Here is a 13,584-nt window from a genome sequence, read left to right as displayed (position 1 = left end):
ATAGGGAAGAAATCGATTGCATCCACTCGAATATCAGGTCATTATCTTACTCAGTTCGCGTACAATAAGATGAACAAACACGAAAAGATTATGAACCATGAATATCAATTGATAGGAACCAAAATTGCTTGACAAAGAAGTCCGGCACGACCTAAAGAACTTTACAAATGAAAGTATTCAAACAACCAATCACTATGACATAAATTAAAACCTTAAATAAGTGATACCTTACAACTTGAGGCAACAAATTGAACCAAAAGGAGAGAAAGATGGTAGCTTTGAGTGTTACGGGATGTTATTATCTTTCAACTGGCCGTGGTTAATCGTGAGCAGACAGCTATTCCGAATGCTATGATTTGGGGTTATGGGGCTTCCATTCTGACCCGTCGTTTGTTCAATTCATGCACATGTAGACCAGTATTCTTTCAGTTTTGCTGCTGGAAAAAAAGGTACCTTGACACCACCGAGTTCAGAATTTACCCTCAACAACAGTGCAGGTATCTGCACTACAACAGCTCGTTTGACATACTGATTCTACGAGTCGTCAGTTCTGTCTGATTGCCAGTTTAAAGAAGAAACTGAAATTACCTATCCTATTCCTGCAAAGACAAATGCAAAGGTGGAATTTCCATAGGCAATGGAGACGAGAAAGGAATTATGCATAACATCATTCACAAGTTCATGGCGTTGATATTTGTGATCATACAATATTCATGATGTTTCCGATGAGAATCTACGGACAAATAAATATCTTTACTGCATGTTGAGTTAAACATTCAGAGTTTTGTGAGACTTGTGTTTACACAAAGTAGATCAAAAGTATTGTAATTTTTATCTGTTTCCACTACATGATATGCAGAGTCCAAGAAACTGAGGTTAATAACATGTTTTGTATACCCATCAGCCCATCATAGGAATGAATCAAAATAAAAAGGAAAGGGTAATATAATTAAAATAAAGCAATGCCATATTTTATTGACTTCAAACTAAGGTAGATTACCTGAGTTGAACTCAAAAGGGAGCCTCTAGTGATTCGTCCCAAACTTCGGCACTTCCATTTGAGGCATCTTCAACATCTTCTTCCATTGAAAGTCTGATGTATTCTCTATGTGCAAATCGATCCCACTCTGTCAAGGTTGGATTCTCACGTTCCTGTAAACATCACAATATCAGCAACAGCAAGTCTGTTCCAACAATAGAAATGCAGTCTACCACATGTTTATCCGTAATCTTCCAACATCAAATGATGAAAAGAAAAACTGTTTTGAATACCTGACGAATGAGAAATGGATCACGAGTTTCAAAGGCCATGAACTTGTTAAGGTTGAAAAGGATATTGAAAACACTTCCTGAAAGCTTACAGCCTTTCAGATCATGGAGTGTGATATAGCTCTCATTCTGCAAGAACAAAACTTCATGTCAATGACAATAAAACCATATCTAACAAGCTGCATAGTATTCCATTCTTTTAAACAATTTTCTTGAGGCAATAAAGCTCGGCAGATGCTTATTTCCAGGATGTTACATGCCAGCAACGCAATGATCAATTAAGGAGGGGTTACAATTATTCCGATAAGGACCACTTGCCCTCAACCTTGTACTTTAAGACTTTGTTTAAACAACGTTCAGTTTATTCCAAAAAAAGATAAGATATGAGTAAAAGGCACTGTCAGAAAAGGCAAACCTCTGGTCCAATCATGTCAATTATCTGGCACAAAATATCCTCAAAGAGAACAGGTTCTTGGGCCATGCACTCCATTCTATGCAATTGCTCCTCATAAAAGAAATTCAGTTCATTCCGTGTCAAAACTCCATTTCCATCCAAATCTATGCATTTGAACCTAACATGAACAATGTAGTGTCACAGCTACTACAGAATTGATAGAATAATTAACTGTAAAGTTGAAGCAAGTGGATCCCTCCATCCATCACTTGGCAAACTGAGACTGCACATTCAATTACACTTAATTGAAGGCTCAAATATCGGTCTCTGTCCCATCCCAAAGTCAAATCTGATCAAAACCTAACAAGAACAATGAATCTTCCGAACCGCCTCTGAAAGCAGGACATAGCAATGGTTCTACTTAAAAAGTTTTCAGGGAAAAAGTTTCCAGTACTGCTACATGAAGTATAGAGAATAAAGTTTCCACCTAATAATACTTCTATACGATTATTAGGCAACTGAATTCACCCATCCAATGATTGATTTAATCTTTATTCTTTTTAGAAATAAATCACAATTCGTTCCTGACTAGCCTAATTCTTTTTAGTGCATGGCTGACTTTAAATGAACGTTGAATCAACAAGGCTGATTAAGAAAATTAATACAACAATGGTGGAAACCCATTTTTACGTATTTTGTAATCTTTCCACTTTTTCCATCATACTACCCAGCACATATGTTCCACTTGGACTTCTATCTTATATTGCTGCATTACCCATGATTACACTTGACTGCTAAGTCTAGTGAAGCAAGTTACTGACTGAAATAGATAAGAGGTAAAGATATACCAGAACTCAAGGCTAGGCTCAGAAGTCTTATCCTCCTCTGAGAGAATGAAGTAGACAAAATCTTGATACCCCATCTTTCCTTCAACCTGGCTCGTAAACTTTCTTGCGACCTGAGAAACAAAAAATAAACTCATTAATTACATAAACGAGACTGCATGCCTCAGAGAGAGAGAGAGAGAGGGAGGGAGGGAGGGAGGGAGGGAGGGAGGGAGGTAGGTAATAGATCAAGGTTTAAGCTTTTATTGATTGAGAACCTTTTCTTAAAGTTGGTAAACAAAAGCTTCATGACAAACCTGAGAAAATATTCTGTCAACAATCCGGTAGGTAAGTGCATGGTTACCATATCTGATCAGGTTCTCTTTGTCGATCAGGAAATCATGATCTGTATCCAGCTCCCAAAACTTGCAGTATATCACATAAAAGTGCTCATACGAGAAGTACCTGTGACAGATCATATAAGAAAAAAGGAGTTTTGAAGACCAAAAATCACTGATATCACATAAAACACACCAACATGCAGTGAGGAACACTCCCGCAACCTGTTCCAGATTGTGTGAAAGAAAACAGGCTTGATGGTTCCTAATTCTACTGGCCACACCCTATAGTCTATAGTAACACAGACTAAGTCTGTATCCTGAATCTTTACCTCAAAACCTTGTTGATGTCCTCTTCTTCATCTGCATGTTGCATTGCATCAATCAAGTTTCCACGCTTCAACTCCCTGAGTGTGAGATGACCGTTCCCAGATCTATTTATGTAGTAAAATATTCTGTATATTACAGTTTCAGCTGGACCATTTGCAAGAATATCTCAAGTTAACGTGTGCATCATGTGAAAGGAATTGCATCAATCATAACCACAGTGAAAATGCAATACTAAAACAGCCTAAGTGGGAGGAAGGGAGAAAACAAAGGAGGAGGAGAGAGGGGAATGGAAAACTCAACAAACATATGGTATCAAGAAAAGGCTGATTGTAGGTGGAGAACAAACCATATCTTTCCTGAAACTCTTGCGTGCTCTGCAAGAACTCCAACCCTGGATGAGTTGCCAAAAGTTCTCGAAGGACAGGTTTAAAGTCATCCTGTTATCAAACAGGAACAGGATTTAGATGCTAGGTAGTGCACCAAACGTAATAATTTTAATGATCAACACTGCATTTAATGGTATAATGATTAATTATACATATTTGTAGAGATATCAGGTTGAACACAGATTTGCAATAAAACATAAACGAGGGAAACAAATAAAGCAAGACAAAAACCTGAGTGAGGTATTTGAGATCTGGTTGCTTTAAGATGGAATATATCTGAGTAGCTATATCCATCGTCAACATGTTTCCAGTGACCCAATAATCAACAAATGTGTCCCTACAAACAAATTAGTAGAAAAAATTAAGAGTATGGTTTGCAAAGGAAACAGCCAAGCTTCAATAACAAGAGAATTAACAAAGTCCAGAGAGAAGAACTAAAGAAACATGACCAGAGAGGGGTCACCCGGAACTTTTAGTCAGATGAGGTAACCACATTAGTTTATACCAGGAGATGGCTACAAGTCAGCTCAGAAAAAAATAGCCTCCAAGAAAGCTACTTGAACCCCTTCTCCCCAATCAACCCTTATAAAGGGCATTTTTGTCCACTTCAGGCTGAAAGATTCATGCTCCTTAAAGTGGGGGTAATAGGGTAGGTGAACAATAATTAAGACATTTTAATAGTAGAGGATAATAGTTGTGGCACATAAGATAAACCACAGTAAAGGGGTGGGGATAGCAACTTCGAAACTACATCCTTTCATAAGCAATGACAAAAGTGAATATTACCTTGTTACAAATCCAGTGCTATTAGCATCAATCTTTTTGAAGAGAGATGTGGAGAAGAATGAAGGCAGCTTGCAGATATCCTTAGCAACTGATTTAAATTCTGATACACCAAAGAGATTGGTTAAAATCTTATTCCAGTAGTACACCATAAACTCATATCTTAAGTGCATCTCACCATGCATCTGCAGTCCGTCTGAGTTGCCAGAGAAAAACTGATTGATTCTAAACAAGCATTGATCTTTTAGTTCATTTGGAGGTGGGCGACCATGTAGAAAGTAAAACTACAAGTGGTACAAAATCCAAGTTAGAAATAATAATCTACCTTTCCCTCTAAAAGGAAAACCATTGCAGATAGATAGTTCAAATGATGAATGACATGCTTTACCAAAGAAACAGAAAAACAGTGCCACAAGATTGCCGAAAAAGATTAGGATTTGTCAAACCTGAGGTATCACTTCCTTAACCGGCTCGCTAACTACTTTCAGGGGAGAACCTAAATGAGAAGGACCAATCCTCTGTTTCATAATGCGAGGGGATCCAGATGAACTTCTTGGTGACAGTGGTGGTGCACTGCCGGCTGGAAACATGGAAGGCAACGTACTGCCTCCAGTGGCATGTGGACTAGAAGAGTTTCCCTGGACATTCAGGGGCCCACCTGCCTTTGCTTCAGTTAGCAGTTGTGTCACCTGCAATCATAAGTTCAGGAAAATGAAAAAACCGCCATGCATCAGAAAAGCAGGAAACAATATGAAATAATGTACAGTAAACGTATCCCAATTGAAAAATAAAACTTGTAGGGAGTAGCAATTCGAATAACTAATTACAAATACTTAAAGAACTACCTTAAGGTACTCGGAAATATAAACCCCGGGTGCTCATAATCTACAAATTTCATCCCTTTTTTCATACTGACATGTTCCCTTTAATGCTTCTTTCATCACAATGACATCGTTTCCGAACCAATTCAATACCATGGCGGGAAAATTACTACATGCTAAAATCAATTCAGCATCATTATTTCTTAGCTCTCATGCTATTTTCACACGCCAGCACAAAATACATTTACACATCCATACAAATTCTATACATATCCAGAAAAAACACACATAATTCAGTAATTCTTATATAATTAGCAAAAAACCAAGCTCACCAAATTCAAAAATAAAAAAAATGTACCCATAAATTCTTCGAAACCTAATAAGATGCACAACCAAAACAATGCAAAAACACCAAAAATTTCAAATTTTGAAGGCAAAATTCGGGTTTTCAAGTACCAGGCGATTAGTATCGGGAAGCGAAAGCCACTGCTCGAACAGCGACTCGACGTAGCTCGGATTCGATTTGAGGGCCAAAGGGGACACCTCATTGAGCTGCAACAAGTCGGCGTCAAACGACGCCGCATCCACCACGATTTCCATAGTCATTGAGACGCAAATACAGATCACGGAACCCTCGATTCGGAAATCCCAATCCCCGCAAAGTGCTTTCCTTTCGATTATATTTTGTTCCAATTCACTGCCTTTTTGCGTGATTGGAAAAAAAAAGAAGGTGAGATTTGAAGTGGAAGAAACGCCAGATCCTTGAGGTATTGGAGTGTTTGGGGAGCGAGAAAACGGGAGAGAAAGTGAGGGGAAATGAGAGAAAATCCTTCGGCGATTGATGCACTTTTAGCTCAAAGAGGAGAGAGAGAGAGAGATTTGTAGAGAGAGAGAATAGCAATAGCAGCCCCAAAATTTTCTACAGAAAAGAAAAGTCGAAGAAAGATGTATACGTGTCAGTGCGGTATAGGCTCAATCTGGGATCCGCTACGGCCAGAATCATTCCTTTTTCCTGCAACTTATTGCACCAACAAATAGGGATCTTCCACGTACTTACGTTGAGTTAATTTACCATTTTGCATACAACGTATATGGTTTCATTTTCCCTCGGGTTTTCTTTTCCCTTGTAATTTTCTCGGGAAACAAACAGAAAATATGAACGAAGAGGAGCTGCGTCGTTCGGAAGCAACCATGGCCGATCTTCTGAATCAATTCGAAAGTATCTTGGAATCCGATCCCCAAATGTGAGCAATTCGTACTTGTATCCTATCAAAGGATCATTGATTGCAGGTTTTGCTTCTTTGTTTTCGGTAAAGATGCAGACTTTGTATTTGACGAAATGCCCCAAAGAGTTTTGTATATGTAGTTTTTATTCTTTGCTTCGATGGTGAACCTCGATAAACTGTAGTTTCCGTCTCGAAAAAGTTAGGATATTTGATCACGAATGAGTTGTTTACATGTAAACGTATCAGCTTGATTTGACTTGGATTTCAAATTTTTTTAAAAAGGTCAATTCAGTTTTAGTTCCATTCAAAATGTTGATTCAGTGTTAGTTCATTACTGTTAGTGAGACCGGGATTTCGATAGCGGTCCAAGTTTGCCTTGTTCTTTTGCTGAAAGTTTTTGAATTGTTTGGGTGTGTGTGTGTAATTGTGGGTGCATTACGATTTTGTGTAGAGGTTTTCTCTTTTTAGAGGGCTCTCATTAATGTCTTTGGAAAATCTAGTAATGCGACCGTCGTATGTATAATGTATTGTGTTCACTTGATGACCCAGAGATGAGGTGGGATTTCTTCACCCGTCCCAGTTTTCCGAGCTGAATAAAGAGGCAGGCCATTCACCCTCATTTGATGACAGTACTGTGCTGCGCTCGACAGATGGAAACTCAGTTTTTTGGAATAGGGATCATAAGTTGGGGATTTCAACGCAAATTCTTCTTCCATTATATAAGGCAGCTAAGCGTGCGTTTATGGCAGCAAGTAGACAATATAAGGCACTTAACAGCAAATCTGATGTATCCGGGGATGAGAATTCTCTGTGTGCGTCATTATCTTTGGATAACAGTTTTGAAAGTGACGTCATGAAGCATAGCAGGGCACTTTTGTTGCTAAGTTGTGATTTCAGCACTGCATGGCATTCCAGGTTTTCCCCCTTTTCATTTTTGGTTCAGTAGTGCTTGTTTTCTCTCTCTTATATATCAATAATTTTGGAGCTGCTTGATCTTGTATGCTTTTCAATTTATGTCATGACACCTAATCGATCTTGTATATTTGACCCAGGAAACTTGTTGTGTCGCAGAAGCATAAGCTCTCGGATTTTTTGGATGAACTTCTCTTGTCGGCACTTGTTCTTTCATATTCACCTAAGTCTGAGTATGCTTGGAGCCATAGGTAACATCTTTAAAAAAATGGTTTTCGTTATATGTTTAACAACTGGCATGATTCTATAGTTTTTTATTTGTAAGTACTCAGCAGGGTGTGGTTTAATTGAGCCCCTCATTATAGTTTCCCTATGTAATGGCTTTAAAACACGAATTTTATGAACATATCGATCATTGCAGGCAGTGGATCATCAAGTCAATTGCTGGAAAGTGTTCAACTCTGTCAGAGATTGTGACCAAAGACTCTGAGCTGGTGGAGAAAATAGCTGAGGTTTAAATTCAGTTCAGGAACTGCATGCTTTTAATTTTCAAGGTTTATTTAAACTTTAAATCAATTATCCTATGTGTTGTTTTTGGTCAGTCTCGTTGTTGCTTTGGTAAAGAAAACAACATAATTCACACCACTTTAAAGACTTGAGAAATGCCTTCCATCGCTCCTACTGAGCTGACAAATTTTTCTGTACCAAACTAGAGCCGATAATAGTTGTATCTTTGCCCAACATAATGTACAGTGTCCATTGTTTGAATAGCAATGTTTATTCTGTGTGGCATTTTATAGCTTCCACAATGTTCTTAGTTGTGAGAATTTTCCTTGTCATTGTTCACTTTTCTGTAATTAAAATCTTTCTTTACAGAGGTCAAAAATGAATTACCGTGCTTGGAATCATCGTTGCTGGTTGGTTACCTACATGACAAGAGAACAGGTTAGATATAATCCTGCCATTCCTTTTGCGGGAATAATTCAGGTTCATATTTTAGATGTTATAATGTTTTGCGAACAATTTTGAGCCAAATTGCACTCCAATAAATTTGGAAAGGGTAAGTGGAGGATTGTATTTAAGCCTTTCATTCTCAAAAGACGCCATTAAGATTTCCTCTGTTAAAAAGTTGTGACACATCTACAAGTTAACTGTTGCTTTCGTTCAGTTCTTAGTCCAACAACATACTTATATTACATATCTATTTTTCGTATGGTTATCATTATTAACTATATGCACTCTAAATGTGTGCTTGCAGTTGTTGTATGAATTAAAAAGATCCAGAAACTGGGCCTCCTTGCATGTTGCTGATCATAGTTGCTTCCATTATCGCAGTGTGAGACCTTGTCTTCTTTTTGTTGTGATTCTGAGAGATGAAGTTTTTGACATGCGGACTTTATTTCCTTCACAGTCAATGTTTCTATCATTTTTCAGCGGCTGATGCTTAAGATTTTAGAAGAGCAATGCTATAAACAAGAAATTTCATCTTCTGGTTACAGCGTTGAGACATATCAATTGTGGAAGGTACAATCTCTTTTCAGTAATTATGAAATCATCAGTTCCTACGGGCGAGCGCTTTCTACAGTTAATACTTGTGTCGAATTTTTGTCTTTTTGTTGTATGTGAAATTAAGTTTAAATTCACTGCTTAAAAATATGGGCATGACAGGAGGAGCTTGATTGGGATGAAATGTTGATAAAGCGCTACATAGGAAGAGAGGTACATGGGGTTGTTTTTGTATATTTGACTGATCATCTGAGAACCCCATGGGTTTTAATTTCTATGGTATTCGCTGTAAACAGGCTCTATGGCTTCATCGTCGCTTCCTTTCCTTATTTTGGATAAAGCATTTCATAACCGATCATACTGCTGTGTCCAGCCACGGGAAGCAGAATAACAGCATGAATAACGACTTCAGAATATTTATGGATAACGAGTTACATCTCCTCGACTCCTGCTCAATCATTCCAGATAATAGCTTTGACGATTACCAATCACAGGCTAAACATTCTGCCACTTACATATTATGGTTGATTAAGGTAACAGTAGTTTCCCTCCGTTTAAAATTTGTTGCAACTCTACACAATCCACTTCTATCAAGTTTTCTGGATGCTTATGTTGCTCTTACCTGCCTCAGCAAATCCCTGATTCCCGACGGATTGAATTTCAAGAGAATCTGAAAACCGAAAACCTAAAAGCTCTGTTGAATAAGGCGTGCCCGGAGAGGTCCTCAACTTGGGATTCTTTAGTGAGCTATGTAGAAGCATCTGGACATTAGTTGAGCGAGAGTTAGCCCCCGGAAAATATATGTGTAGCACATTTTGTGTGGTAAACTTGTAAACTTCTTCCTCTTTTCGTTTGAATCGTTCAAATTATAATGTACAATGTCATACATCATGATTAATGCATATCATGTTACTGAAGGATGTTTTCTTATCCGGATTTTTGGAGTATCAAAGCAGCCTTGCAAAAGGAACTGTGTTAACATGAACCTTGCTAAAATTTCTTCGGAGTTGGGTCTGGCTAGTGGATCACATCACCCGTCTGGCCATGCTCATAAAGAGTAACACCCGCAAATCCCACTCAACCTGATGCCTGACCCACCCCATTGCTAGGGGTATCGCTATGTTGTGCGACAGGTGAGCTTCAGTAGGGTAAATGCCCCCACGTCGGCGCTACCTTGCTCACAAATCCACCCTTGTGTTTGGAGTTCTTCAGTCTGAATGCCCATGTTACGTGGATGCTGGGCCAAAGACCCAACGGGTGCACCACGAACGATGGGGCCAGAATACAAGAGAGGTGGGACTGGGTGAGATGTTTTTGTGTCTTGGGCGGATGGTTGAGGTGGCACAACCATCCGCACCCAAGAATTTCTTCTGTATTTGAGTTCATGCCGCCCCACCAGTGGCAGCTTCTTATTGGATGGTCGCACATGCCCGATCTCATATCGGGTGACCTACGACGGACCCAAAATTTTCTCCACTTGCTGGACCCAACCCAAGTTTCGAGTTCACATTTTTGCCCCGGCCCAAAACACCAAAAACATCTGCAAGTTACGACGTGCGACCAGATTCCTTATCCTATCCAAAACCACGTCCTGAAATCCAACCGGAATCCTTGTCTATGATATCCATGTCCCAACATGTTTCCAATTTTGTCCATGCAAATCTCCAAACTTTCTGCAAAAACAATTTCTCCATGAGAGCTGAAAAAACACCTTAACAAATCCTCCACCAATGACAACAGTTGCCGCCAAGCTGTTGCCTCAGAGCCTCCACGTCACCACCCACCCGAACCCCACCTCCCACCAGACCAGTGCCGTGAGCTGCAGGGTTTGCATTTCGTCAAACGGCGGAAACCACCGCAGAAACCCGCCAAAGGCGGCGGCTTTCGCCAAAGCAAGACCGACCCAGTTGCAGAACAACGATGTCAAGGAAACCCATTTGGTGAAACCCTCTTCCCGCCAAACCAGTGCCTTGAGATGCGGGGTTTGCATTTCGTCCAACGCCGGCAACCGCCGCAGAAATCCGTCAAAGGCCGCGGCTTCCGCCGAAGCAAGACCGACCCAGTTGCAGAACAATGATGTCAAAGAAACCCATTTGGTGAAAGTGCTCAACAGGTCCTGCAAAGCAGGGCAGTACAATGAAGCACTCTACTTTCTTGAGCTGATGGTGAACAAGGGGTACAAGCCCGACGTGATCCTCTGCACAAAGCTCATCAAAGGGTTCTTCAATTCGAGAAACGTCGAAAAGGCCGTTTGGGTTATGCAGATTTTGGAGAAGTATGGTGAGCCTGATTTGTTTTCATACAATGCGTTGATCAGCGGGTTCTGTAAGGCGAATCGGATTGATGCAGCAAACAAAGTGCTTGATAGGATGAGGAGCCAGGGGTTCTCACCCGATGTTGTTACTTACAATATAATGATTGGGAGTCTTTGTGGGAGGGGGAAGCTAGGATTAGCTTTGAAGGTTTTGGATCAGTTGGTGAAGGATAATTGCAGGCCAACTGTGATTACTTACACGATTTTGATCGAAGCAACGATTCCTGAAGGCGGAATTGATGAAGCAATGAAGCTTTTGGATGGGATGTTGTCAAGAGGGCTTAAACCTGACATGCATACTTACAATGCAGTTGTTAGGGGAATGTGCAGAGAAGGGATGCTGGATAGGGCTTTCGAGTTTGTTAGGAGCTTAGATTCGAAGGGATGTTCGCCTAATGTAGTCTCGTACAACATTTTGTTACGAGCGCTATTGAATCGAGGTAAATGGGAAGAAGGGGAGAAGCTGGTGGGCAATATGTGTTCGAGAGGCTGTGAGCCGAACGTGGTGACTTACAGCATTTTGATTAGCACGCTATGTCGCGATTGCAAAGTCGAGGATGCAGTGAATGTGTTAAAGATCATGAAGGACAAGGGATTGACTCCGGATGCGTATAGTTATGATCCGTTGGTTTCTGCTTTCTGCAAAGAGGGGAGATTGGATTTGGCAATAGAGTTTTTGGATTACATGATATCGGATGGCTGCTTGCCGGATATTGTGAACTACAATACGATATTGGCTGCGTTGTGTAAGAGTGGAAAGGCTGATCAGGCTTTGCAAATCTTCGAGAACCTCGGTGAAGTGGGATGTCCTCCGAATGTGAGCTCATACAACACCATGTTCAGTGCACTGTGGAACTGTGGAGACAGAGTTCGAGCTTTGCAAATGGTATCAGAAATGGTAAGCAAAGGAATTGATCCCGATGGGATTACTTACAATTCGCTTATATCGTGTTTGTGCAGAGATGGGATGGTGAATGAGGCTATAGGGTTGTTGGTAGACATGGAAACTGGTGGCTTTCAGCCAACAGTTATCAGTTACAACATTGTTCTTCTCGGGTTGTGCAAAACGCGTAGGATTGTCGATGCCATTGAAGTGCTCGCGGCAATGGTTGAAAAGGGGTGCCGGCCAAATGAAACCACCTACACTCTGTTGATTGAAGGAATTGGTTTCGCAGGATGGCGAGCTGAAGCGATGCAGCTTGCCCACTCTGTTTTTAGTTTAAGGGCGATTTCCGAAGATTCGTTCAGACGTTTGAATAGAACCTTTCCCATGCTTGATGTGTACAAAGAGCTTACTCTGTCTGAGATTAAGAATTAGCTTTTGGTTTGTAGCTACAAAGAGGAATTAGTTGGATTAAAAGACTATTTTTGGCTCAGCAGAAGCCTGTATCCACTTAGGGCTGGTTTGGTATTGTTGTGCTTTGAAAAAAAACTGTTTCTGCGGTTAGAATAAGCAGCTATGAAATAAAGTAGCAGAATGTTTGGTAAACTTTTTTGTAAAGGTGCTTTTGAAAAAAAAAACAGTATTATAGTGTTTGGTAAACTTTTATGTAAAAAAGATGTGAAAAAAGCCGGTTTTTCAAAGATGGGTTTTGCAGCTTCTTGTTTTTGACTTTTTTTCACCAAAAATTGTAAAAAAAAGTTGAAGCTGAATGTTTACCAAACACAAAAACAACTCCTAACTTTTTTCAGAATCACCTCAGTACCAAACTAGGCCTTAATAATGAGAGCACTGCCTTGCAGGGCAGATTTGGCATTTTATGAGTGTTGATCTTTCTTTTGGAACACAGAAAAAGGAGATTTAGCAAAATTTATTGTGAAAGAGGTCGCACTTGGTGTGATGACAAGTGCCTTCGCCCATGAGCGGTAGGTCTCGAGTTCGAGACTTGGGAGCAGCCTCTCCATAAATGGGGGTAAGGCTAGCCGACATTCATCGCTCCCAGACCCTGCGTAAAGCGGGAGCCTTGTACACTGGGTACGACCTTTAGCAAAATTTATTGTGAACATTTGCTCTAGAGACATGTTCTCTCCTATTTCATCTCCATTTTTTGTATCTATTTTTCCAACAGATAAAGCGAAGAATGTCTGAAACTCTTAGAGCCTGTTTGGTATCCTATTTGAAATTTTTTTATCATTTCTCAAAATATTTCTTAAGAACATTTATTGAAAACAATTTTTTTTAAGACTAAAAAACTTGATTGGTTTGCGATTTAAAAATTTTAAATCTTATGACTTAAACTTGATTGGATTGGAGGAGAGACGAAAAAGGTAATAAAAAAAAATGAGAAAGAAAGAAGAAAAGAGATATAGATTTGGAGTGAGAGGGGAGGAGGGAGAGAAAAGAAATAAGTAAGTTTAAGTTTAAAAACTCTAAAAACTCACTTTTTATGTTTTTAGAGAATAAACTATATTTTTTAGTTAGTCTTGAGTTCAGTTTTTGAAAATAGTCCTACCAAACAAGTTTTTAAGGCCTAAAACTTG

General features: G+C 39.7%; 3 protein-coding genes across 3 annotated transcripts; 2 read left to right on the top strand and 1 right to left on the bottom strand.

Annotated features, from left to right (window-relative positions):
- Positions 1–88: 88 nt before the first annotated feature.
- On the bottom strand, positions 89–6,060 carry LOC126618421 (serine/threonine protein phosphatase 2A regulatory subunit B''beta-like). The gene is made up of 13 exons (XM_050286478.1): positions 5,602–6,060; positions 4,771–5,013; positions 4,503–4,608; positions 4,328–4,427; positions 3,773–3,878; positions 3,502–3,592; positions 3,158–3,299; positions 2,805–2,952; positions 2,512–2,621; positions 1,685–1,841; positions 1,273–1,398; positions 1,001–1,152; positions 89–599 (listed from the first exon to the last, which is right to left on the bottom strand). The coding sequence occupies exons 1-12, from the start codon at positions 5,749–5,751 to the stop codon at positions 1,012–1,014; spliced, it is 1,620 nt and encodes a 539-aa protein (XP_050142435.1). The 5' UTR covers positions 5,752–6,060; the 3' UTR covers positions 89–599; positions 1,001–1,011.
- A 174-nt stretch (positions 6,061–6,234) lies between these two features.
- LOC126618422 (uncharacterized) lies at positions 6,235–9,706 on the top strand. Its single transcript, XM_050286479.1, has 10 exons — positions 6,235–6,389; positions 6,921–7,286; positions 7,424–7,534; positions 7,705–7,795; positions 8,160–8,228; positions 8,542–8,619; positions 8,718–8,807; positions 8,952–9,002; positions 9,086–9,322; positions 9,421–9,706. The coding sequence occupies exons 1-10, from the start codon at positions 6,301–6,303 to the stop codon at positions 9,559–9,561; spliced, it is 1,323 nt and encodes a 440-aa protein (XP_050142436.1). The 5' UTR covers positions 6,235–6,300; the 3' UTR covers positions 9,562–9,706.
- A 644-nt stretch (positions 9,707–10,350) lies between these two features.
- On the top strand, positions 10,351–12,592 carry LOC126618419 (pentatricopeptide repeat-containing protein At3g04760, chloroplastic-like). The gene has a single exon (XM_050286475.1). The coding sequence runs from the start codon at positions 10,520–10,522 to the stop codon at positions 12,419–12,421; it is 1,902 nt and encodes a 633-aa protein (XP_050142432.1). The 5' UTR covers positions 10,351–10,519; the 3' UTR covers positions 12,422–12,592.
- Positions 12,593–13,584: the final 992 nt, after the last annotated feature.

Source organism: Malus sylvestris, chromosome 4 (assembly GCF_916048215.2).
Source record: "Malus sylvestris chromosome 4, drMalSylv7.2, whole genome shotgun sequence".
Taxonomy (NCBI): Eukaryota; Viridiplantae; Streptophyta; class Magnoliopsida; order Rosales; family Rosaceae; genus Malus; species Malus sylvestris.
This window is presented reverse-complemented; position numbering and strand designations above follow the sequence as displayed.